The sequence below is a fragment of the Haemaphysalis longicornis genome, unplaced genomic scaffold, assembly GCF_048455015.1.
Source record: "Haemaphysalis longicornis isolate Haplotype H1 unplaced genomic scaffold, Haemaphysalis longicornis Haplotype H1 scaffold_3, whole genome shotgun sequence".
NCBI lineage: Eukaryota > Metazoa > Arthropoda > Arachnida > Ixodida > Ixodidae > Haemaphysalis > Haemaphysalis longicornis.
Window position 1 is genome coordinate 117,884,278 of NW_027526335.1, and position 26,804 is coordinate 117,911,081.

Genomic DNA, 26,804 nt, shown 5'->3' on the forward strand with positions numbered 1-26,804 from the left:
TCACACTTGAAGATAATCCGAATTTTTCGTACCTCCCCGAGAATAACAACGCTGTCATTTAGGCTGGAACAATGCGTTAAAGAACAAACAGCATGCAGAACATGATAATGGCTGAATCACTAATTATTTAAATCCCAGCGTGAGTGTCTTGATTTCTCTTTTTTCTGCTCACAGCAATGAGATAAAGCCAAGTCGTGAAAGTCCGTTAATTTTAACCAGAGTAATTCGAATTTATGGATAATGCGAATTGTAGGATTTGGTCCGGCTAAGCTCCATAGAAGTCCATGTAAAAAAAGCCCACTAATTCGAATGCGAGTGGGTTCCGTCACAGATGATCCGAACTATGTGCCAATTGTCGGTGGCTTAACACCTAGGACATGGCAGGAGGCTGGGTCGCCTATGTAAAGGAGATAGAAATACAGAGAAGGTAAAAGCAATCTAAAACCCAGTGGTGGAAATTTTTGGAGACGTATGCTTTGCTGAATATGCCAATGTGGATACGAGAAAAGTGGTGCGTGGTGCGCTGACCGACGGGCACATTATTTCTCAGGTCAGAAGCGCAGAACCTGTTGCCGCCAATGACGACAAGCAGGAAAAGGACGTAGTTCCAGTGAGGCCATCTGCTTTGAAGACATGGCCGGATTGAATGCTGCCTGCCTCTTCAGTTTCGAATAAGGCCAGCAAGACTTCCACTATACATTAGCTCATTATTGCAAAATGTGCCAAGACTGCAACCACAGACTTTTTAAAGCATCAAATTGTTGCCGTGTCCTGTACACTTCTCCCTAGCCGCAATATATTGTTGTTATTCTACGCTTTCATTAGTTCGAACAGTTCGAAAAATCAAAGTGAGATGGCTTCCCAATGCGGTTCGAATTAACAAGGTTCCATTGTACCAGCTTCATCAGTCACTACCATCGACTCAATTGACCATACTGAATTTCGACATGTAACCCTGGGTTTTTTGGTTGCTTGGTTTACTACTGTGCCCTGCTTGACCTTTGTACACACTGTTAAGCTTTCTTTCTGAAGAAATCTCTGTTATGTCCTTCCTGCTCATACCTTTCTCAGGGCCTGCAGAGCATGTAAAACAACAAAGATCTTATTTGTCCAGCCTGATTTTTTTTTTTTTAACAATCGGTCAACCCGACATTGCTGAAAAGTGGGAAGCACTGCTCGTCTACGAGGATCCGGAGAACCAGAAGAACCTGGTGAACCGGGCGACGATAACAGCCACCGCCAGAGGTTTCCTGGACTGAGGAGACCTACCACCTCGGACCGGCAAGGACCAAGTCCTAGCTAGTATTTTCAGACAATAAACGTTTATTTCTCTCTCTCTCTTTCTCTCTCGCTTTGGCAAGTCTGCATTGAGACTGACTGATAACTAGTTACTAGTAACGCGTTACCGGTAACTAGTTACTTTTTTCAGTAACTTGTAACTGTAACTAGTTACTTTTAAGTTAGAAGAACTTTTAACTAACAATGTTACTTTTTTGTGGAGTAACTGTAATGAGAAATGTCGTTACAGTTACTTTATTTTGAGAAATATTATCCAACAGCAACACTCATTAACGACCGATGACAGTTTGCGCGTTTCACTTTTTCGGCCTTTCTTCCGCAGAATCTTTGTCTACTTCATCTATGCCAGCTCACTCCCTTCGCATGAGTGAAAAACATCTGGACTAGAAATGTTCAGGCGTGCACATGCGCGTGGTGTCCCGCGTGGTCTACTAGGGGCTCGAAGTTTCTAAGTCTAAGCTGGAGTATTTTCCTCAGCAGCGCGACATCGCTCTCACCTAGGCCATAAATAACGCCGCGACAAGCGCCTAAGCGCACGTGGATGCATGTTGACGCGCCAAAACCGATAGTCCGAAGCACGGCTGCACCATTTTCGCCACATCTGGAGTGCAGTAAAAGTGTTTGACACAAAGGCGAACAGGAAAACAAACACCCACAAACGCCGCACAACACACTGAAACCTTTGCACTTTCGCGGAAGCCTGGAAAACTCCGGTCAGGGCGTCACTTTCTCATCAGCGACGTGCAGTCCCGTTTGCAGGGTCATAAAACGCCGCGGGGAGTCACTCGGCGGCCTCGTGCTCGTCCAGCCCCGTGCGCACTGTAGAGTGTTCGATTCACAAGTGGCAGTTGCTTGCGACCATTGTTCTCTTTAGAGACCCCTGCCCGTATTTAGGACCATGCGTTTGGGAGCCCTGGTCTAGAGGCTTCATCTAGCTGTACCAAGTACTCGAATGAGGCCGAGGAAGTAATAAATTTCATGCCCCTCCACACATACGACGACCCCAACGATGGTGGCCCCCGAGTGCCCTCACACCAGCCAGCATCTTGGCCGGCAGACGTCTGACCACAATGCCACTGCACGAAGAAATGTTCTTGGAAAGCCTCGCGACTTCGTTTCGAGGGCTGTGGCCGAAACAAAAACAGTAGCTACATCTGCTTCTGAATGTTGGGTGCAAGGAATACTTGGCTGAGCTTCGTTCGGCCTACGCCTCAAAGCAAACGAAGGGAGGGGTTCCTGGGAACGGCGACGTGATTGCTGTGGAAGGCGGGGATTGTGAGAGCAGTCTTTTCCGGTCGAGACGGCAAACTCCGCCTTTGTGGGGACAGGGGGGAGGAGGGGAGGGGAAAAACAGTAAAGCGTTCATTTTGGTTTCTATTCCCTTTGGAAATATCTTGTCTCATTCCGGGGATGGGGGCGGCTGGGGGTTGGGGCGGGAGAACGACTCCGAGGGCCCATGGACAAACATCGCTTCGGCAATGGCTCAAATTGGTCTCCGTTTCCGACCACAACTACGAAATTAAAAGTTAACGAAGTGCCTTTTTTGAGTATCTTTCCAAAACACCTCGACAAGCGATGTACTCCCACGTCCGTCTCCCCTTTCCTCCAAGGGCCTTCCGTCGATCAGCCACCTCCGCCCCTTTTTTCCATACTCTCTCACTACGTGAGGGGACAAACGACGGCATTGTAGGCGAAAATAAATTAAGTTGACATTGAAAGATTGTTTCGGCTGTGCTGTCATCCAGCTCGGTATAGTATAAGTTCGGCCTCTTTGATTCAAACTTTTAAAAACTAATTCTATGTCACAGTGGTGTTTGCAAATGAATTTCTTATAGCGAGAGTGCAGCAACAAAAAATAAAGTTCCTTATGATGGACAGCAAAACTTCCGTAATAAAAAAAAATGAGGTGTACACAACGATTGTTGGTTTGGGCATGAGAGTGCATCATTTTAAGTTCCCGTCATATAGGCTTTACTACGTGTGATTTTTACTACCTGCATGCCTTGGTACGTTTCTATTAAATAAGCCGAATCTTTTCAGTAACGGAAAAGTAACGACGTTACTTTTTGCAGTAACTGTAACTAGTTACTTTTGGAAAATTCGTAACTGTAACTGTAACAGAGTTACTTTTTTGGGTTAGGTAACTGTAACTGTAACACTGTTACTTTTTTTTGGTAACGTGCCCATGACTGCTGTCAACCATACGATGAAACTACTTCTGCTGACAACAATGCCTTAACTGACCCAGCAGAAACTTGCTATGCTTACCAGCACCTAAACCAAACGAAATTGAAAGCCAGTCGCTGTGCCACCATAGGACAGTATGAGTTGTTCACTTTGATATCAAATACCTACAGACAAATTTTTGTGCCCTATAATCTTCTAAACAGAGAAATCTGCCCAATTTCAAGTTGATTTTTTCTTCACCCCTCGTCTGTGCTTGCTGTTAGTAGCCATGAAATAATCTAACAGTGCGCAACTGGGCAAATTGGTACAGTGGAACCCCGCTCATACGTCCCCAGAATTACAACGACCCGCTTCTTACGACAGATCACTGTGGTCCCGGCAAACGCCCTTAGAAATAATGCATTAAAAGCCCCGATGAAATGACGCTCGGGTGCACGCAGTCCGCTTCATACGACGGACCCTGGCGGGGATAAACCGGAGTTTTTCCCACATTTTACACTGCTTCGCCGCCTCGATTCGACCTTCTTTATTCTTAACCCCCGTTTGACGCTGCTTGATGTGCAAAGATCCCCAGATGGGCCAGACCACTTGCTGAAGGGACGCAAGCAAGCAGGAGTGTACGCACGAGTGGGAGCATCGCCTCCTTTAACTATATGCCTGGAACGTGAGCCGAAAACCTCCTGTCCGTCCCTCTTCCAATCTCTTTCCACTACTGTCGGTGGCCAGCGCCTCTCGCGGCAGCCGCTCGAAACAACCCGCCTCGGCCACGGCCACGGCCGAGAGCGGAGGCGCGCCGGGAGCAGACGATATTCGCGGGCTTCACGCTCTCACTTCGGCACGTATTAAATTTGCCGGTGTAACCCATCAGGACATAACTGCGTGGTGGGGTGAAAGAAGTTCAAATAAAATGGGCTTGGTTTTTAAGCAGCGCCTTTCTTTGCGTAAAAGGCGAACACTGTCGATTATCTAATTGCCACCGCATACCTACTGCAGACGATAATGCTCAAGCTAGAAATTCGCTGGTGCAATTTTTGTTAGAATAATTGTGTTGTGTGGCAAAAAGACATAAAACAGAACAGCTTTGGTTTTAAGTAGAGTGTTTATTCTTTACGGAGAAGACGAACATTGCCGATGAACTAATTGCAACCATATCTTCTGCTATTACGATTGATTCAGTTCGGTGCCTGTCGTTACTAGTCTCGGTGTGTTTCGGATACGAATTCTTAAAGTGGTCGAGCTGTCAACCGTCAAGGGACGGTCACACAGTTGGAGATACGTCCGCCCGATAGCCACCGCGACCACTATCTATCAGAAGAATTTAATAGGTCGTACAAAAACAAATTCTCGTAGTGCCCCATTAGCGTTGACAATGGCAATTCGTGCAGAGCTCTTGATATGGTCTGTCATTGCTAACAATGAACACTGTGCGATCAGTTGCAGACAATTATATCACTACCGGTATAGTACTACCAACAGCCATTTAACACTGATGCTAGAACAATAATTTTTACAAATGATCATCATAATCGAAGAATTCAGTTCACGGGAGCAATAAGCCCGTCTCATTAACGTCGTCAAGGAACGCCTTAAAAATTATAAAACAGTTTTTAAAAAAGGTTATATTTTGCCGAGAGAATATGCCGAAGCAAAAACGATCGAAGGTATATCGAGACGTTCAATGTTCTTGTAGGATATATATATCTTATCATGGATCGACGTGACCCATAGCAGCCTTAACACAACGCTTGTACATGTGATCGATAGAATGCAATGCGATCGGGTCGGTGTCTTCGCATAGAAATGGATCCATTGAAGGAGGGAATCAGCGAGTAATACTTCACTAGAACGGCGTTAAGCGGGCCAGTAGGTTGCGCACAAATGCGTACGGTATAATTAGTTTAAAGTAATTTATCGCACCTCGAATTCTATTTTAGCCCCTGCACTACTACTGCCGACGCATGCACTATCAGAAGATACATTTTGTGACGGAAAGCTTCGTGCCCCTCTAATGCTCTAATGTGCACGCTAAAGTGTGCACGCGTTTGCCTGAGCCGGGCGTTTGTTCTGCCGCGAGACGAGAGGTCGACAACGGACCGCCGGCCCCGCGCTTACCGCGCTGCCGCCGGCGCGACGGAAAAAAAAAATATTGTAGGTGATTAGCGCCATCTCTGGACGTCTCTCCGCAACGCGCGGCAGGTCGGCTCCAATGGGAAAGCGAGCAACGTTCCGGGCATCTAGTTAAAGGAGGCGATGGTGGGAGTTACCTCACGACTTCCCCAAGTGGCAGCAGCACACTGCCTTCGTAGCCTTCTTATTTCCTGCCTTCGCAGTGCTCGCGTGCCCCCTGCCTGACACGGCTCCAGCAGGAGTTCTGTTCTTTTTGTGCTTGCTTTTCCTCCCACACGTGCCAGCGTTGCACTGCCCCCCCTTTTTTTGCTTACTATCGTAAAACACAACCCAACGAGCGTTCCTAACTAAATGAATGCGGGCACTGCCGGTTAATTACGCATATTTTGTGATCCAGTGGGATCTAAGCCTGGGTCTCCACAGTATCAGCCAGATGCTCTACCAATTGTGCTATCCCAGCATGCTCTGAACTGTAGAATAAAAGTTGCTGTCATCGCCGTCAGTACATTCTTCATACCACATGCCCACTTGGGAGACTGGCTTGGAATCGGAAACTTCGAGGGGCTAATGTGCCCGCTTCGCAAGGCTAACCAAACTGTGAATTGGAAACATAAAAGGCTGAAGGACAGTGCGTGCCGTGAGACACCTGAACGCGATGGCACGAGTAGAACAGGTGCCGACCAGCCACGCAGAACCCTGATTCTCGAAAGAGGCTGCGGTGTGTATCAGTCTGCTTGTCGACGTGATTCACGCCACAAGACGAGGGAAATGAAGTGACGAAAGAGATGCAAACACAATGTGTTGCAGGGAAGAAACCGGGTGAAGTAACTTGCACCAAGATGCAAAGAAATACAAGCGAAGAAAGAGATGTAAACACGATGTAGCACTTTAGAAGTTGTTAATACGTACCACCAGGCTTTCACCTTCAAAGCCCATGAGCAGTCCTAACGGTCCAGAGGAATTTATTGGGTCATGGCTGCTACAAACAGCGTGCACAGATGAGGGATGAAGAAAGAAGCAACGCTCGTGGGCTCTAAAAGCTTCTAAAAAATGAAATCTGGCCACCTTCGCTACCTAACATAGTTCACGAGATAGCTGAATTTTGAATTTCAGAGATGAGTGTTTCACAGTTGGAGGATGCCCGGTTTAAGTTTACATCAGAAGAGCTGACAGCCTGACTCAAAATCTGCTCTGATGCAGTGACTCGATTTCCCAGTTTCTTCTTTTAAAAGTGCAGAGAACTTTAGGGTCACGCCTTGTCGTTGTAGCTTGCTCGCTGGACCCAAGTAGAACCGGCATTCCGTCATACCCACTGTCGTCACGGCGTAACCCAGAGGCTTTGAAAGCCAAGCGGTTTATATAGCCATGAGCATTCGAATCTCGTGAACCGCTGGCGCTTTTCATACATCTTCCCGTTGTTTCACGCAAAGAAAACTGCAGGTACATTTGAAGCAAAATATACGTAATTAACCGGCAGCGCCCGCGTTTATTTAGTTAGTAACACTCGCTGGGTTGGTTTTTATTATAGTAAGTGAAGAAAAGTGGCAGTGCAACACCAGCACGTGCAGGAGGAAAAGCAAGCACAAAAAGAACAGAACTCCCGCTGGCGCAGTTTCAGGCTGGGGGCGCGCGAGCTCTGCGAAGGCGGGGAATTTGAACTGCATTGGGTGCTAGCAGTGAGCGGATAACGGCGGTACAACCCATTATGGTGAATCGCTGCTCTGCACTTCCAACAGCTTTCATATTGAGTGGAACGGCTTTAATTTTGTTAAAATACAGCCTGTTTAGAGAAATGCTAGATGAGAACTGGTGCTCCCTAGTTGCAAAGTACACGCACACGCATCCTACAGTATGCCATGTGATAGGAGTGGTCCGATGCTTCTCAAGGCCTCAGTATCTGCCTCAGCCGTGGACAGTGATTTCCTTAACAACTGTTTTGGGACAAGGGAGCAGACATCTACTGGGGCTGTGCCGGACAAGGGTGATTAGTGGTGTAGATAACAGAAGACAACAAAACAGCTGCTGAGTTTGCAAAGACGGTAACAGCTATCTGGAGACCTCACTGTTAAGCTTGTTGTACAAGTTGGTATCAGATCTCGTGGCTGTAGTCACAGCCATCACGGAACATTCCTTCAGCCTCTGGGCGCCCTGGTTAAAATAGACAAGAAGGCTGCAAATCCATGGAGGAGCCTGAGAAATTGAAACCCTCGCTAAATTAATTTTACGTTAACTTACCAAATGTTTGAAATTCTTTCCAGATCTGATTGAAGAGCCATTCATGTCGCGCTCTCTTGTGTCCCGCTCTTTTAAAAGAACTGTTACCTGCCAACACTGCACTGGTCTGCCTCTTATTTCAGGTTCTGTGAACCTACACATTTCGCACAGTTGTTGGAGACAGTGCAAAACAATGGGCTAAAGTCAACAGCTGGCAAGTTGAAAAATTTGGTCTCACTGGCCATCTGAGCCACCTTTTTGGTCAAGCCTGTTTTTCCCACTCCTTTTGTAAATTCACAAGCATTGAAAAAATGTTATCTACATAGAAAAATTTGCAGAGGACGATGGCTGAGGAGGCCATCCAATCTGACTGTGTGACATGAAGAACACCACCCCCTGATGCCATGCATTTCATCACCACTGCAAATTGCCAAGACTCTGGACTGCATTCTCTAAGCGGCGTGAAACACTGTTCACGTACAGGGAAAGCCCCGTCTAGAGACATTGACAGTGCAAAAAGACCAAGGCATGCATCCATTTCTTCCCCTTCCTGGAAAAAAGGTAAACAAAACCTCAAATGTGGCTCTGTTGTGCCTAAGCTCTGTTGTGCCCTGGTGCCACCCAATGGGACATGCATAAAACAGGAAGCTCGCTCTCCCCCACATCAGTTTTGTAATTGCAAGGACAACGCCGCTTTCGAGCCTGGATTGTGCCTTTGAATTACGGACATTCAAAAGTACGAACACGAATCGAAGTTATTCGAGCGATTGAGCCAGGTGGTACTACTGGGGGACACTAAAATGAAATCGTCGGCTTTGTTTGTGGCATGCATGGTGGGTTCAGCTCACGTAATCTTTGTACGAGTATCTGCGGAACTGCTCTTTTTACAGCAGAGCTGTTATAGGCTAGGTTCTGACCAAGACTGCACAAGTCGACAGGGTGTGTAGAAAAATGTTGTGTCAGCAAAGCTGAATCTTGCGGCAAAGCCAACTTTCTGGTGAATGCTCTGTGGCTCTCAATACAATGAAGGTATCTCGATAAAAGCCAAACTGGAATTGGCCGTTAGTTAGACTCCATCATTTGGCACAGTTTGATTTACCTATCATACAGGGGTCAGACAGCTGAATCAGATTTAGGAGCAGTTTCTGGAGCAGCGAAATCTCGATTTTGGAGCAGAAGAATATAGATTTGGAGCAGAAGAAAAACATTTATTATGTCACCTTAGGAGCCTAAAAAATCAAATTTTAGGCAACTCCGGGGAGAAAAGTGCACTTTTTAATCGGTTTTGAGCGTACATAACACTGAAACAGCATTTCAATACAGTTTTTTCTACTGCACTACGTTTTCACAAACCATTTTTAAATTGCTCTATGCATAAATAGCGTGGAGCGCCGTTGGAAATATCGAATGGCATAGCTAAGCAATCATAAGACATTTTTGTTATCATGTGAATACCGAAATTATTATTTTTGTAATCCCAGACGCGGCTCAACACAGGTGTACAGCCACGGCAAAAGTTGTGCAACGCGAGGTGACAGTCGTCCCAACCCACCAGCCCTCCCATTTCAATCCCTAAGGTGCACGTTGACTGCGATCGTAATTTGAGTAACGCTGGTATGTTTAGCCGTTCCCTTTTGGCATTAAATTTCACTTCAGATAGATGAACCATTATTACTAGCGTGCAATAATAGCCTGTCCCGCTATCATACTCTGCTTGAACATTTTCGGCGATGTAGCCTGCGCCGCCAACTCTGCAGTGTCGATCGTCCCATTCCCGCCGCTCGCAAGCTTGCAGCAAAAGGTAGCAATAACTCAGCGTTTTATAACACCGCAATGAGTTCGAAATTTCACTTCAAGCACGCACCGCGCCTCATACCCAAGGCCGAAACACGGCGAATTCGCGGGCACCACGTTATTTTTGATGAACTCCCGTCTTTCGAGTCGCGCAACTTCCTGCAGCAGATCAAACGACTAAATATAAACCCAGCCACACCCACAACCAAAAACCACGGTAGAAATCGGCGAAGAGCACTCTGCCTGAACCACAAGCAAGTGCTTTGCCTGGCGGCCATGTTTTCCAATCTTCACCACACCAAGGTGGCGGCGCCCAGTAATGTCGTTCTGAAGAAACAGCCCTCCAAAAATTGCCGTTTTTTTTTCATCAACTTGCACAACTAATTTGTCACCTCAGTACACATAAGTATTTTTTCTACAGGGCTTTGCAATGGTTTTCGATGGGAAAAAACCTTTACAAACAGCATCACCTTGGAGGTGCTAGAAAATTATGCCGCCAGTAAGCATTTTTCCCCACTGAAACAGATGGGAGCGTTAAAATCCTTCGCTCTTAGACTATTGTGGAGCAGTCTGGCGCAATTTTTGCAATTTTCAAACTTTTGGAGCAGCCTGGCGCAAGAAAGCAAATTTGTATCAAAACTGCACAATATGCGCAGCTGTCTCACCCCTGTAATCAGTTAATTCACAGTGCAGTTGCAAACGTTACAGAATTCCCAGCCACCCATGGAGGGAGTACACTTATGGAAAACGGAAAATGGCTGTCACTCATGTCACAGCAAAATTATCCTGAACCAAGTGATTTGACAATTACCCGCTGAGATGACTCTAACATTACGCTAACTTTTCTTCACTTTTCACAACCGCATAGTTCACAGTGAAGTTGCAAATGTTGTGAAATTGCCGCATGCTCACAGTACACGCGCTTCTACAGGAGGCAAACAGACGGCCCCAAGGCTGTCCGCTACAATAAAGCTCTAGTCCTTCCAAGTTTCATTAAGCTACCATATTTACTCGCATAATGATCGCACTCGCGTAATAATCGCACCCTTGAAGTTTGTCGTCAAAATTCGATTTTTTAAAAATATCCCGCGCAATGAACGCACCCTGAACTTGCCGCAGCAGTATGTGGTATGTGTGCCAAGTCTAGCTGATGATGATCGTGCTTACCTCTGTTTCCTTCCCTTTCAAAGCGAACGTGGCTACGTTATTGGCGCAGACTTGCTGATATTAGCGATATCGACAAGTATGCATTGATGAGGAAGAAACTCTCACTGAATGCACATAATGTACTCCCAAGAGAAAGAAAAATGTGCTCTGCTTGCTGCGTCAACCCCCGTGTCTGTTTTGATGTCCCGCACTGTGACAGCGGCAGCCACATATTGGTTGCCCTTTTGCACCTTGCAGCAAACTCGTTCCGGCGCATTCCATAATTCATAAAAACACTGCATTTTGCGTCACTTTGCAAAGCGGCTGGCGGCAGTGTGAGGAGTTTTTATTACGTCTTTATTATTTTTATTATGTTTATGAGACCTACCGTAAAAATTTTGACCCGATACTTGCTTGCCTTTTCTGTGCTCAAAAGGTTATCGCGAAAAATTTACCCCGCGTAATGAACGCACCCCTAAATTTGCATCAAATTTTTTTAGAAAAAAAGTGCGATCATTACGAGAGTAAATACAGTAATTAGGAAGTACGGTCAATGAGAAATTACAAACAAATCTGTTTTGTTTCTGGTAATCCTTCTACATATAGTGGAAGGGCACTGATGCTTTCTGCACCTATGCTATGGTTGCTATTGACTACGTGTCTTTTAAGGAACCTTTCAAGAATAGTAAACACGATTCCTGTCATGCTTAAAATCTGTTTATAGCCACCCTAAGTAAGAAGTTACAATAGTTTCCTGTTGGAGTCATTCACCTGGCAACGAGAATGATGAAAGGAAAACGATAATCTGGAATTTACTTGCCTCAAAAAAATACGCGAATGAGGTATCAAACTGAATGTTCTCACGTGTGAAATCTTAAAGAGTACTCAACACTCTGTGTCACAGTTTCCGGGAATTTTCTCTCTGTCACAACTGGGTCTTTTCACAGAACACCCCCACCAATTTCACAGTGCTGCCCACGCGTCTTTCAAAACCGCAGCTCAGTGAATAAGTGAACCGAGCTAAGTGGGGGCTTCAAACAGTTGCTCTGCCATCGCTGACAGCCACTAAACAGTCAACCGACCCCCGGAGGTTATCCTGCCCACCTGCTGTCCTTCCAGTCCTGCCGCACGTCCTTGAGCTTGGTGTTGCGCATGTTGGACACCGAGTACACGAACACCTTGTCGTACTTGTTGAACGCATCCCGCACCTGCACGCAGCAGCAGTCGTGAGACGAAGAAGGCGTGAGAGGAGACCCAAGCACTGCACCGCACTCAAGTACCCCAAGCTCAGAGCTCAACTGTGTGTGTACACAGGTCGATTAGGTAAATTTATCTTTAATCTGGCCAAAGCATGTGTATACGATGCAGAACGGGCACCCTTCCAAATGATGCCAGCATCCAGAACCCAATAGTAGTGCCACGAAGCAGGTACCGCTTATGATTCATTTATCTTTCCAATCCTTGCGTCAGGGTCAGCATGGCTAGTATCTTATCTGAAACTCCAGCAGTTCTAGATATATGTGAAATGCAAAAACCGGTTTGCAAACTACCAACTATGCACACAAGTCTGTTGGGCGGTTTTCTTTAACGTCGGGTGTATCTTTGCAATTTTCTTTTCAGGAACGAGTTTTCTGCAATCAACTCTTATTTGGTAGTAGAATTTATTTATTTTTTGACACCCTGGCAACCGGAAACATAAACATAGCAAACTTGAGGCTGAAAAATCATTGTGGACAGAAAGAGCCACAGTGATAACATTCTGGTTTCTGCACTAGAAGGTGTCAAGAGTATTGCACAATGTCACGAGGTTGTCTCACTTCACAACTGAGAACGCTGCCTTGAAAAAAAAAAATACATAAATAAAAAAAAACTCAGTCATACACTTCTCTAACCTACAAGACATGAGGATATCAACAGGGCTTCTGCTGCTGTGCTTGCATACACAATGTGGCATGCAAGAAACCTGGTTTCAAGGTTCTACAGCTGCAACAACTGTTCTTTAAAAGTAATGAAACTACACCATGTGTTACAGCAAGACAAAGGTTAAATTACTATAGTACTTTTTATGGACACTGCAATTGCTTTTTAATACCAATTGATTCAGTAGCAATTCCACATTTTGTACGGCGGATAACCGTAAGCGCACTGGCTTCTGGGAAGGGGGAGTTAAAGAACAGAAGTAATTGCGAAGGAAAATTTGACATCCACCTCAATGCAGCCACACGGCTACAAAGGAAAGCTGGACAGCTTTCTCAGAAACTTCACAGTTGAAGAAAAATTTGTCCCGGTCTAGGATTCGAACCACTGCTTAACCGGAGCAGTCGCTCTACCAACTGAGCTAACCAGGAGGCTAGTCGTTTGTAGCGCGAGAGCGAATTGATCAACATCTTGAAGTGATGGACAGGCATTAATCGACCAGAGGAAATCCCCAAGGTGGAGTAAGTTTCCGTGAAGGAAAGTTTGACATCCACCCCAATACAGCCACACGGGTACAAAGGAAACCTATACAGCTTTCTCATAAACTTTTCAGTTGAAGAAAAGTAGAAAGTAGAACAGAGGTAAGCGGTGTAAAAACTGCACAACACTGATGAGCAGAGCGAGTAGCTTCTCACATTTCCCAACAACGTTTTTCCCCCGCTCTGCTGCAATAACCCTACGGCCAACGTCAGCCCGTAGCTTGGGGAAAAGGAAGAACCTGACCACTACGGCATTCTAGCAAAAACAGCTAATAGCAATGCTTTGATTTGGAAGCACATGTGCTTGACACTACCCCATGATTTACAAGTCAGCACAACAGGCTTGCACGAGCGCGCCAACCTGCGTCAACACGTTTGGTGGTCAAGCTCCACTGTTTCGTTTATACAAGACAGACGCAGATGACAAGGCGGATGACAAACCAAGCTTGGGTACGAGTTATAAGTGGTATTCATTGAAATGTTTAGCTGTCAATCTCTTCGCTTGGCAACAATGGCAACGGCCATGGCGCGGCTTGTGCCACTGTGCCCACACGCCAAGGGAAAAAAAAAACCAGCAGCGTGCATTGTCTGCTCTGTTTCAACTCGATTATCAACGGTGGTGTCAACAGAGATGCTATTGACTGCACTCACATTGCACTAGATGCATTACTTTGCGTTTGGTGGGGTAGTTTGGAACGTCCAACACACATCAAGTGCTTAGCACGGACAAGTACCACCATCCCGCGGAGCACCGCATAACCAGTGACGGCGCACTTACATGGTTGCCTGCATGCGCGCCTCACCAGTGAATACAAGCTATACATGGCATCCCCATTCTGACGACAGAACAGAAAGGAAAGAAATTCAAAATGGAGAACGTCAACTTTAACGACGGGACTGCCGGCCCCAAGGAACCAGGGGAAGTTAGACACTCTCGCACTTGGAACGCCGACAGAAAGGGAGGAGCAAATGTGGACAAGGTCGCTGGGCAGTGGCAAATCTTTAAAAAAACCTTTATTATCCATCTGAGAGTCTACTGATATTTAAAATGGGGCCCACTGATAACTAATTGACTCAAAACGCATATCTGAGTGATAAGACGTATAAGCTTGATATGCAAGTCAAATTTTGATCTTGAAAATAGTGTATGCTGATAACTAATTTGCTCGGAGTGCGTATATCCACGTGATGAGACGGATAAGCATGAGGTACCCCTCATGCTTTAAACGGCGTCCGACTTTGATGGTGACTGCAAGCTGCTGGTACGCACACAGGGGCACTCGCTTTCGAACACCCTGCTGTACAGAATGCTTCACACGTTAAAGGTTCACACGTTTGTTTTATTTGTAAGATTTGGTGTTTTACAGTGCCTTCAGTGCTCGTCTGGCAGCAAACGATGCTTTAGCCGCTAAAAATTAATCAATTTATGTTAAAATTTTGATTCTCCCACCAAATCGTGTGTTTCTTGAGGTCGTTTGCAATGATGTCACAAAAACAGGTCTTTAAGCGAACCCAAATGCGGCACTAGGCTTTCAGAGGACTACAAAGCCGTGTTTACCGTCAATCCTCCCAGATGGCACCACCATACCGTAACTGGCCTTTGACCGCCTTTGTTTTGTTTTTGACCGTATTTGCACCTGGCTTGTTTTCGTTACAGTAGAAAGCCCTCGTTTTGTGAAACATGGGGTATACTCGACAAACAGGGTCACGTAAGACAATGTTGCTTACGCCAATCAGCCGGTGCCGTGTCAGACAACCAGAAAGCGCCATACTGCTGTGCAGCTATAACAAGCGAGCACGCATGTGGTTGCGGAGCACGCTGGCGACACCTGCTGATAGAGGCTGGGTTGGAGACAGCTCACAAATGCGCGTGCGCGCCCCTCGGACAGGCTCAGTCCGGTCGTCGCTTGTCATGTGCCCGTCTAATTTACAGACGCCACCAGCCACAAGGAGCGCTTGCCACGCGCGGTGCCAGCCGTGAGCGATGACACGGGAGACTGGCGCGTCGTTTGACACGGTGCGATATCACCGCAAGCAGTTACATAATCGCACAAAAGGTTTGACAAAAAGCGCTGCAGGCCACACTATGGATGCGCTTATTTCATTTGCTATGCCTGATGTTCGCGATAAAACAGTTTCAGTAACAATATCTGCAGAAATTAAGAAATTGACAGAATCGTCAATTAACACGTTGCTTATTTACGTCACTTGCCTACATTTCGAGTTCCTTACAGACAGAGTTGGCTATGAGAAGCCAAATGCCCTGTGTTATTCTGTCAATGTTTTCCTTTGTTTCTTTTCCCCAGCAGCAGGAGAAAAAACAATAAACATTTAGTAGGGCAGTCAATTATGTAGATTTACACCGTTAATCGAGTTGCATTGCTCTGTTGTTACTTTAGCTCTGTAAGTGTAACTCTGAGACTTGTGACTATTTAAATTGTCTTTAGCTGCTTTCATTGTATTTTTTCTATGTAATTATATATCGAGGGTCCGGTTCAGTATCAACTATGGGACCCTTATCTGGATATATCTTCACATGTAACCTTCCTCTTTTACAAGAGGCAAAAAACATCTTCTTAAAAAATACATTTACTTTTCCAACGCCGTATTTTTCCTCTGGCACATGGCTTTATGCCAGGGGTTCCTCAGTTTTCGCAAATTTTTTATTCACGTTCTCTTTGAACTTCCCGAAGCTTTTTATTTTGGTCTTTTGTATTTGGAGGAAATGCATAAGATGCTTTGTTTAATTTGCTTTGGTAACTTATATATTTCTTCATTTGTTGTTTTTAATCAAAATTTCGTGGGAATAGTTGTCTGTATTTGCGATATTATAACGAATAAATGTGGTATACTTCCGCGCAATATGCATTCTTGTGGAAGGACGAGGGTTTGATTCCCAGCCGGGGTAGCTGCTTTTCTGATGGAGGTGAAAAGCAAAAAATGCCCGCGTGTACGAGATTTCGGCGCACGTTAAAGATCCCGAGGGGGTAAGAATTAATCTGGAGCCCTCCACTACGGCGTGCGTAATCACCTGCATTGCGTCGGCACGTTGAACCCAACAATCAATCATTTTGGTGTAAATGCAGGGCATTGCACGGCAATGGCGCTCGTTTTAACTGGCAAAGAATGCTAAGTATACAAATCTGGCGAACATTATTCTTAATTAACCGCATATCACTTTAATGCTTACAAAATTCCATAATAGGGGAAGGTTGTGGTTGGTTGCAAAAAAAAAAAAAAAAATCATAGTGCGGTCATTTCTGCACACACGATGATTAGGAAAGTAAAACGCATTTACGGGATGGAAACACTTTTTTGGCATTTGGGTGATTCCTAGAAGTGCTATGTTTCTTCGAAACAAGTAGAGGCACTGCAGCGTCGCATTTAGATTGCTTTGGTCGAAATGATAAAAAACGCAAATTTTTCTGCCAAAAGAGGGCAAAGACGATGCGCATGCATTTATTCGCACAGCCACGTTCGTTGCTGCCTTTCATATCTGCCACCTTGCCAATAGCATTTATTGTGACGTAACTGGTGCCGTACGCGCGGAAACAGCCACCAACCTAAATTTTCGGCGGCTGGTAAAAGAACAATTAGCAAGCAGACAGTGATAATTTTTGCCTGAAGGTACAAATACGAAAAGCAGGCCTGTGCATTGGTAGTTGGAAGAATGGAGGCTCCTCGACTTACGCACGAAGAACGCTGGGCCATAGTTCTTATGGGATGCGCCATGACGCAAAGAAGTTATGCGCTGCAACAGGACGTCCAAAGGCCACAGTAAGTCGTGTGCTGCAGGCCTATTACCGCGAGGGCCGAATATGTGACGCACCGCGTGCAAGCGTCGGAAGAAAAATAACTGCCATGGAGGACCAGCTTATTGTTGGAGCGGCATTTGAGAACCCCTTCCTCAATGCACGTGAAATTCGGGACAAGGTGGGTGTTGGCAACGTGAGTGTGTCCACGATTAGACGTCGACTTCACGAAGCAGGAATGAAGAACCAGATCGCTGTGCAAAAGACACTGCTGGAGCAGAGCCATCGGGACCAGCGAATGGAGTTCGCATCAGTCGTTGAGTCGTGGACGCCGGAAAACTGGCGTGCAGTCGTATTAACGGACGAGGCTTCTTTCTGTACCCGCTGGCATCAAGAAAGGAAAGTTTGGCGTCCACAACGCAGTCGGTAAGTTCAGCGGATAATATAGTGCTCACGAAGGGCTGACACAGCAGAAATATAGATATATTAAATTAGCTTCTTTGCTTGTCTTTCATTTCTCCCTGTTTTAGTGTGTAAATTTTGTGGACTCTTATGCAGCGTACTGGTGCTTTAATCTTCACTCAAAGGACAACAGGATAAACATTTAGGACTTACCTGATAATTGGCAGCTTTTTAACTTATTATCATTCCATACAAATATTACTGAGCATGATGGCTCGGAACCATTCGCTTATGACAAGTTTCAATAACGTAAATAACGCCTAAACGTTCTTTACTACTAAGAAAGGCATAGCTAGTGTTTGAAAAGGAATTACACTTCCAGGTGTAACCAAAATGTCAGACTCACAGGACTGCAAAAATTTTCATTGCTACTCGAAGTCAGCTAGCACGAGGTGCTGTTTTCTCTGTTTGATGGGGCCCACCCAGGATTTTTTTCCACGTAGTACTCACAATTTTTCTATCTCCCCTTTTCAGGAATGTCCCACAGTACACACGGAAGGTCCGTTCGAGCGGTCGCACGTCCGCACTCGTGTGGGGTGCGCTAAGCTATGTGAGCCTCAGACCTCTTTACCGGGTGAATGAGAAGATGACGTCTGAAACGTACTCCGACATAATCTAATACATTCTCCTCCCCTATGTCCTGGATGGCCCTTTTCCTGACGGACTGTTTCCGAAACGCCTTCAACAAGATGGAGCCCCAGTCCACACTGCAAGGGCAGTGCAGGCCACGCTTGAGAATCTGGGCATCATGAAGTTGCCGTGGCCGTCAAGGAGCCCCGATTTAAACATCATCGGAAACGTCTAGAACCTCATTAAAAAAAAAAAAAAAAAAAAAAAAAAAAAAAAAAAAGAGGCCAGACAGCCCTGGGCTTGGCGTAACGACCGCAGACAAGCTGTGGACCGCCATTGAGGCAGAATAGAACTGTCTTCGCCAGCTTCCGAACCTAGCGGATTCTCCGTACAACTCACTTCCAGAAAAAATTGCGAAGGTCCAGGCAAGTGGGGGTGATCCCATTGACTACTAAAAAGCTCTACGAGTCACTGCAAATTCTGGTTTTCATAATCGATAGGCTTTGATTAGATTTTTTTCTCTTTGTAAACGAACACGATATCAGCGAATGAACTGAACAAAAGCATGTAATTACGCTTTTTTGCTTTCACAATGCACATTGTTTGAGGTAATCACCAAATGTGTGAGCAAATGTTTGGGCCCAGCATTGCCGATATTAATTAAAAAAAGGCTTGGTTTAAAAGTTGCTTTTAATAAAGTGCTATTCACCACGCAACTTGCGCTGATATTCGCTATCATGCGTAGCAAACGAAACAAGCGCATCGATAGTGGCCAGCGGCCCTTTCGGTCGAACCTTTTGTGCGATTACGTAATTGCTTGCGGTGATATCGCACCGCGTCAAACAATGCGCGAGTCTCCCGTGTCACCGCTCCCGGTGATTTAGACAGGCACATGACAAGTGACGACTGGACCGAGCCTGTCCAAGGGGCGCGCATGCGCAGTTGCGAGCTGTCTCCAACCCAGCCGCTATCAGCAGTTGTTGCCAGTGCGCTCCGCAGCCACGCGCTCGCTTACCCTGGACAAGCCTCACGCGCACTGTACCAACAACAACACACACTGGCACTTCTATCTTTACGTGCACTTTCGTAACTTCCATGTTTACCCCACCATTCTTACTTCTATAAAATTAAATATGCATTACATGTAAGCAAAAAATCGCCTTTGCTTCAATCGCACAGCTGGGCGCAAGACATCATCTGTTCTGTTGCGGGAAATGAGCTAGTGGATCGCATGGTCATTCCCTTATTTCCTAATTATATAGCTTATTTGAGTGAGTCTTACGTTAAAAGTGGTTTCAGTATGATTCTAACGAGGTAATCTTTCAAATGAAGCAAGCTTGTGTTTTGTCTGCATGACCTCTTTAAAGACACGTCTCTTCGATCTCAAACATGAAAAATACATGGAACCCTGCCCACATAAGCTTCACTAAAAAATAAGTGCTGACAGGAAAGCTTTAACTATATCTTATGCATATGACACTTCGATCCTCTAAGGTAATTAAACAAGTCTTACATCTTGCTTCAGTGCCTTTTTAAAGATCCCCACAAGGCCTCAATTACCCCGAAGCTTTGACACATAAAACCCCAGTTTGAATTTTTGCACCCAATTTGCCCGCAGCTGCCTCTTGCATACACTCGCATTGCCTTTTTTTTTTTTTATGCCACCTGAGTAAGCCTGGTGGACATTTTACACACAGTCGTCAAAGGCTTAGTTGGACACATATCTATGCTGTCACACAACTGCTATGAACAGTACGCGAGCACGCTTATCAGACATACGTTACAGGAACGTTACACTTAAAGGGGCCATGCAGACAAAATACAAGTTTGTTTTATTCAAAAGATTTCGAGTTTTATAGCGCCCTGAGCACTTGTTCAGCAGCAAATGACGCCATATTCACAGAGAAATGAATCAATTTAGGTTAAAATTTTCATATTCCCGCCAAATCGTGTGTTTTCGCAATGTCAGCAATGAAGACATAAGTGCGTGAATTCAAACGAACTTCCACTGCATCATTCAGCTCTGCAGCCTTGCTCGCTGTCCATCCTCCAAAATAGCGCTACTATACTCGTTTACAAACCGTTGCCCGCCGTTGCTTTATTTTTGACCGTATTTGAACCTTGTTTGTTTTTGTTACGGAAGTAACCGTTTTGTGAAACATGGGGTATGCTAGACCAGCAGCATCATGTAAGCCAATGTCGCTTACGCCAATAGGCCAGTGTCATGTAAGGCAACTCCCAAGCAGCGGACTACTGTGCAGCTAAAAAAGCATAGTGTGCCCAGTAGCAACAGCAGTGCGCATCGGTACTTCTATGTTTACGTGTATTTTCGTAACTTTCATTGTTTACACCACCATTGTCACTGCTGCCAAATGAATATGCATTATGTTTAAGCGCAAATAGCTCGCTTGGCAAGCTTATAAGCTCTGCCTAATTTGCGTTTGCTTTTGACGGCCTCAGCCAATCACGGAGATGTCACATATGACATCATAGGCTTTGTTGTGGGAAATGAGCTAGTGGGTAGCATGGCCATTCCCTTTTTTTTCCTAATTATACGGCTTATTTGAGCGAAGTGGGCATTGATAGTGGTGTCAGTATGATTCTTACGAGGCAATCTTTCAAATGAACCAAAGTAGCGTTTTGTCTGCAGGGCCCCTTTATGAAGGAAGAGAGACAAGTTTGAGGACACCTAAGCCCTCCCTCACGAGTTCTGAATGCGAAAGCATTAACGTACGAGTGAACGCTGCTGAGTATTCTTTTGAGTGCGTACGTTGAAGACACAGCCAAATGAAAATTGGCAATTTGGCTGCGAGTGTCCCACACCAGCTATCACTGCCACTGGCTAATCCCCTTGAGTCGGTATATGAGACATAGTTGGTTGCACTGACATCGCAGTCAGATGCAAATTGGTGAACCAGCTGTGAGATCCTGAGATTTTGACAATGCGGCATTCCATTTCCAAATCAGTGCAGGCTGGACACTTCCTGTTGCACCTAGTGCTACCTAGTGGTTCATCATCATCATCATCTTGATTTCCTTAGAAGGAGGAGGCGGAACAAAAAGTTGTGAAAACAGCCTGACAAGGGCCCCGTCCCCTATAATTTGACAACAGGGCAGTTCGCACATTTTTGATTTTAAACAGACAAGTACAGAAATTATTGAAGCACATGACATTAAGAAAATCCGGATACAATATGATAATAACTCCTAATAGTTATACAATGAATAGGCACCCTAGTGAGGGCATAACCACACCAAAAAGTGTTTTCAAAAATCACTTTGCACTATGGTGTACATGCTGCTCAAGAAACAGCCTAATTGCATGGCTGCCTTTTCTAAACGAGTCGAATTTGTCTAATAAAACTGGCAAGGTATAATTCAGTGACTGTTTGTCATAAGCACGTTTGAGGTGTTGGTATTATCCAGGTTTCTTTATGTTGTGTTTGTCGCTTGGGGGATTCTCTCTTAAGTTAGATAAAGTTGATATGAAGTCATCGTTGCTTTTGACAAAGCGTTTGTGTTAGTAAAAGTTTATCCTTGTATAAAGAAAAAATAGGAAGAATGTTATATTTTCAGAAAAGATCACCAGTGGGATGAAGAAAATGCGCATTGGCAATGTATCGAACGTCTCTTTTTTGTAATATGTGTATGCTTAAATATGTGTATGTAATGTGTATGCTTAAAGGGACCCAGAAAAGCCTTCTGTAAAAGTTACAAAAGGCCTGTATTGTCGCGTAGCACCAATATAGCGATGCAATGCTGTTGGAATTATTGATCTACATTCAGTATTAGCTGCCCCAGAAGCAATTAAATGCACCTCTCCCCACTTGCCGATCGACACCTCCTCCCTCTCTGTTTACTTCAAAGCAGCTGGAAACACTGGGAATAGCCATGTGACATCGCGACGCTCGACTTCCGTTCTGCGCTAGCTACATTCCTGCGCCTAGGCACACGTCAATCGCTGCGTACCAGCCTTCGCAGCCTTTGCCTCGGGATCGCGTAGGAAGGAGGAAGAGCAGTCGGAAGCCAATGCAGTGACACCGCCGGCGGCTGACCTCGCCGGCGATTGGGCGAATCAGGGGGCGCCTTCGCCGTTGCGTCAGCCGCGGTCGGCTCGCTGCGGCGTCGCGCTCATCGGCTGAGAAAGGCGATCTTCAAAAATTGTTTACAAATTATCCGTACAACGTATGGGACTCACACTTGGCTCAAAAATCCCCCGTTATGTGTTCTACCACCTGAATGCATTTGGTTGCCACCTTCACAAAGCTTTTCGGGGTCCCTTTAAATTTGCAACTCCTGTAGTGCACCATACAAGACTGCAATATTGAATATGTGAAGCAACTAATGAATTATACAATAATACTTTCACTTTTGTGGGAACAATGTTTCTCAATCACGCAATAACACCAGCCGCAGATGAAATTCTGCTCTGGAAACTGCCGCAATCTTCTTGATCAACTGCTAAAGCGAGCTGCCAGTTCAGCCTCTGTGGATATCGTGTAGGGACACGGCTGCTACCGCTTACATCCTGTGCTTGGGCCCCAGCAATTCTACACTTTTATTTTATTTCCGAGACTCTTTAATTGAAAAAATGCTCTCTTAGAACGGTGCTACGATTTTTTTTTCATAAATAAAGGGTATGCAGCACCTTATAGGTCAGTTTAGGTGCAGAGAGGAGCCCATCATCACATTTAACTCAAGTTCCGCATCGCACCACAAGTGCCGGGCCAGATTTCATTGGTTGTTTAAGAACATTCCCCTGGAGCAAGAAATCCAAAGAATCAGCGAGTCAAACCATTACTGAGTGGTCACGGCAAGTTCGGGGCCATACTTTGTGGCTGCAAATCAGCATAAACTCATCATTATCGGCAGTGGGATGTCCACAGATATTTTTGTTTCTAAAATAAACCCAGTCACAGCCTAATATTAACAGGGGCTTCTTGGACAATCCCCCGCGTGGGTATGTGCTACGATCCGTGGTTACCAACCAACCAAAACAAGAACTGTTCCCAACGGCCTCGACCTGCCACTTCGCAACACCGGTCAAATCCGGCCTTTGCCTTGAATTTTGTAATATTATCGCTCCACCTATCGTTTCGCCGCCCTCGGCTACTCTGACCAACTTTGCTAACTACAGTGTCACTTGTGTCGACTACTCAACTAGCCACGTGTTGTCCTAACTTTCAGCTTACCCTGTTTGTTACTTATGTCCCCAAGTTTCTCTTGCGACGGCGCCTAAATGAAAGCTTGCCCAGAGCGTATTAGTGTGCTCACCACGAACAAGCTATAAATTGAAAACAACCGCACCATGCTATTTCACTTCTTTTTTTATTATTAATCGAGAAATCTCAGCTTTACATTCGAGACAAAATCACGTTTATGTCCGTCAGGAACGGCTTTTGGTGCAGTTTGCTTAAGTTCTGCTCGTAGTTAATACGGCGCAGGCACAGCGGTCATGCAGGAAAAACTACGCCAGAGCTGCTCACTTGCTCTATTCCCTGCATGAGACGAAAAAGCTCCTACATAAGCTGCGACGTAACAAGACGGCGTACGTCGAAGACCGACATGACTGGCACTAGATGTGTAGCGACAGTTTTCTACGGGTATAAACCACGACAGTCTGCACAACAGGATTTATGCAATGTGTTTCTCGTCTCAATTGCAAGAAAAAATCGGCGACTGCGAGATTTCTTCTTTTCCGTTATTCTTTTTTCCCGTTAATTCACTGACAAAGCCACACAAAACTACGTGCAGCAGAACAGCGCACCGACAAGGCTTACCTCTTTAATGAGATCTTGCTTCCGTTCCAATCCTTTCTTCTTTGTCTGTGTAAGCGATACTGCGATTTGGAAGGAAAAGAATAGTCAAGCATAAGTAATTACAAGATTACCAATTAGTCATCCCAATTACCTTGCCGATTGCGCTTTGATCGCGGCATGTTACTTGATCAGACGTCAACACAAACCACGTGTTCTCATCTGCAGAGGCGCACGGAGCGCTGCGCCCCCAGCCGCCCCAGCGGTACAAACGAGCTTTAATAGTGCATTTTTAAAGAAATATTTGACCCTAAATAATAGTAATATCGGTTAATTTTTGCAATAAAAATTTATTTTTCACCGGGTTGTTTTTTCTTGAGGCAGCAAAAAATTGTTTCAACGGAAGTGCAGAAAACTTCTCAACTTTTGTTGACCAGACATTGCGTTTATAACATTCAAATGACTCGCAAAAAAACTAATTGCGTATTTGAAATTGTATAAAAATTTTTTTCTTCTTAACGAGGGTTATTTTGGATTGTGAAAGCAAGAAATACGACGCCCCGAATTCGAAACCGCGCGGCGTGGGAGCGGCGTTCGCCGTGTTCCCAGGCAACGAGTGACGTCACGGCACCGTGGCATCAGAAAGGCGTCCCCGTGGCTGCTAGAAGGAATCTTCCTCGACCGCTTTGCGCCTTGGGAAGTGCGAAACCATCCGCCAGTGGGTAAAGATTGCTCGGTTTCTATCGTCGTAGTGGTAGCGTTGCCACGGCGCTCGGCTAGCGGCAGAAGGGTCCAGCGCTCTCGCTCGCGGTGTTTTAGAGGCGTGCTTCGGTAAGTACTGCGAGCGGATACGAGAGCGTGCCGCCGCCGCCGCGCTTGGAGCCCGGCCGCCATTTTGACGGGGGGGCTGAGCGGCGTGTGGTCGCAGCGACTGACGGCTCCGGCGGCCGCTTGCCTTGCAGCTGAAACACCAGCCCCCCGCACGGCAATGGATAAGGACGAGTTGGTTCAGCGGGCCAAGCTTGCGGAGCAAGCCGAGAGGTACGACGACATGGCCGCCGCCATGAAGCAGGTCACAGAAACGGGCGTGGAGCTCAGCAACGAGGAACGCAACCTGCTGTCCGTTGCCTACAAAAACGTCGTGGGCGCCCGGCGGAGCTCGTGGCGGGTCATCTCCAGCATAGAGCAGAAGACCGAGGGCTCCGAGCGCAAGCAGCAGATGGCCCGGGAGTACCGGGAGAAAGTGGAGAAGGAGCTGCGCGAAATCTGCTACGACGTGCTGGTGAGTGGAGCTCTTCGCCGCCGCTTCATGGCCGCCGCCAAAGGGGGCGAGGGAGGGCGGTCGCGTTAGGCCTAGCGTCTCCTCCGCGGTCTCCGACGCTGCTGCAGCGGCACTCGCCGCGTGCGTCTCTCGATTGGGCCCGGGGCCGGCACCGCGCGCTGGGCGTGCCCGGCGCCGTCCGACGCGCACGGCGAGCGCCCGCTCCAAGGTGTACGGGAGGCGCGGTCGCCGGCTCTGGCCGGCGCGCCCCGGCATAGCCATTTCGGGAGAGCGGTTACGGGCGGGGAAAAATAGTCCCGCGCTGAGCCGGCGACCAGGTGTGTGTTTCCGTTTGGGCGCTGGTCCGAGCCCGCGCGGCCCAGTGTTTGCTTGCTCTTTTTCCCACGCTTTATTCGAAGTGCTGACGCGGTGCGAATGAATGTCCCAAGATCGTGTTTGAAACGCTGTGTGATGTCAGGTCCGCGCAGTGGCAGTGCTCAGTAACGTAGTGGAGGTCATCGGAAGACACCCCCGCCCGCAACACGCCCCTCTCATGTCTGTTGGCCCTATCGGCCCCGACGTCGTCTTCGCTCGTTGCACGCGATGAGTCATGGCTAAACGTGAACCAGATCGAGCGGCGGCCGGCCCTGCCGCCCTCGCGTTTCCCGGCGTCGCTGCCGCCTCGCCAAGAAAGGGGCCTGCCTGCGCGCGTTTTCATTTCCCAACGAGCGCGACATATTTCGCGCGTGGAGGGAGGCGGGGGTGCGACCCCGCGTCTTTTTCTCCCGTTTCCTCGTGTGAAAACGTCACGGGCGGCGGCCGTTGTGCGGCTGCTTTCCGCGTTCTTGCGGCGTGCCCGCGTTCTCCTTGCCTGCCGCGAGAGGTTACCGTCTCACCGGTTCCTCTTTTTTTTCTTTGCACACACATTTGTCTACCTCGTGCGTGCGCTCACGGCGCACGGTTAACTTTGCACTGCCAGAAGCAGCACACACATTCGCGCCCTTCCTTCCGCAACCCGTCTCCATTCCTTCCCCCCCTTCCCCCTGCATTTCACGAGAAAAGCAAATTTTCGCCCGTGGACAGTGGCCCCGCTCTTCTCCCACCCGCGAGCAGCTAGGTTCCGCTCATTGGAAGCGCGCCGCTGTCGTCACTTTTCGCGAAGAGCAATTGACGCGCCCCGCGCACTTAGCCGCGGGTGCTGCTGCTGCGTGCGAGGCCCTTTTCGGAAGCGTGAGCCGTTGTCTCGGCCGCGTTTCTTTCTCGTTTTTTCGTCTCGCCGGCGTGCTGCGCTCGCCACCCCCGCTTCGGGGAGGAGAGCGGCGGCCGCCGGCTTCGATCGGCGTCCGGCGCGGGCAGCTTAGGCAGTCATCCTTTGCCTCCCCGCTCCTCTCCTGTCGATTCTTGTATGCGCATTCGCGACACCGTCCTGTGCGGCCAGAGGTCGGGTCTGCTCCTTAATCGCGGGAGCCTCGGTCGGCGTTTGTTTCTCCCGCGGTCGTTGCAAGAATCTTCCTTCCCTGCGGCGTTTGCGACAGGGGCGCCCATCCCCCCTCCCCTCTTCCGTTTGCCGCGCCCTTGTCGCGGAGCTCGGCGCCTTGAAAAGCGCCGGTGTGTCGTCAAACCGCGTGACTCTCGCAGTGTCGGAATCTGCGACTTGGGAAATGGACCTTCGTTAGTGGGGGAAGCACGTGTGCCCAAGGGCCGGCGAATGCGCGCGTGGCTTCATTACATTTCTGTTTGGCCCGCGCAGGTGCTGCTTTGCACGGAAAAAAAGGCTCGG

The 26,804-nt window shown here is 47.0% G+C and overlaps 2 protein-coding genes across 8 annotated transcripts in view; one reads left to right on the plus strand and one right to left on the minus strand.

The window, feature by feature from the left end:
- The window catches only part of LOC144175031 (mRNA turnover protein 4 homolog), a 64,683-nt gene extending 40,632 nt beyond the window's left edge, over nucleotides 1-24,051 (minus strand). The window contains exons 1-3 of the mRNA XM_077704053.1: nucleotides 23,918-24,051; nucleotides 23,788-23,846; nucleotides 11,872-11,975 (exon numbers count right to left, since the gene is read on the minus strand). Of these exons, the coding sequence (XP_077560179.1) occupies nucleotides 11,872-11,975; nucleotides 23,788-23,846; nucleotides 23,918-23,945 (191 nt within the window). The 5' untranslated portion in view covers nucleotides 23,946-24,051. The remainder of the gene's footprint in view (nucleotides 1-11,871; nucleotides 11,976-23,787; nucleotides 23,847-23,917) is intronic.
- Nucleotides 24,052-24,349: 298 nt separating this feature from the next.
- The window catches only part of LOC144175032 (14-3-3 protein zeta), a 274,073-nt gene continuing 271,618 nt past the window's right edge, over nucleotides 24,350-26,804 (plus strand). Inside the window, exons 1-2 of one of the 7 annotated variants that reach the window (XM_077704062.1) lie at nucleotides 24,350-24,485; nucleotides 24,726-25,045. In XM_077704062.1, coding sequence (XP_077560188.1) covers nucleotides 24,752-25,045 — 294 coding nt within the window. In that variant the 5' untranslated portion in view covers nucleotides 24,350-24,485; nucleotides 24,726-24,751. Of the gene's footprint in view, nucleotides 24,595-24,725; nucleotides 25,046-26,804 lie in introns of all 7 variants that reach the window. The other 6 variants (XM_077704056.1, XM_077704055.1, XM_077704058.1 and 3 more) reach the window with 6 other exon arrangements.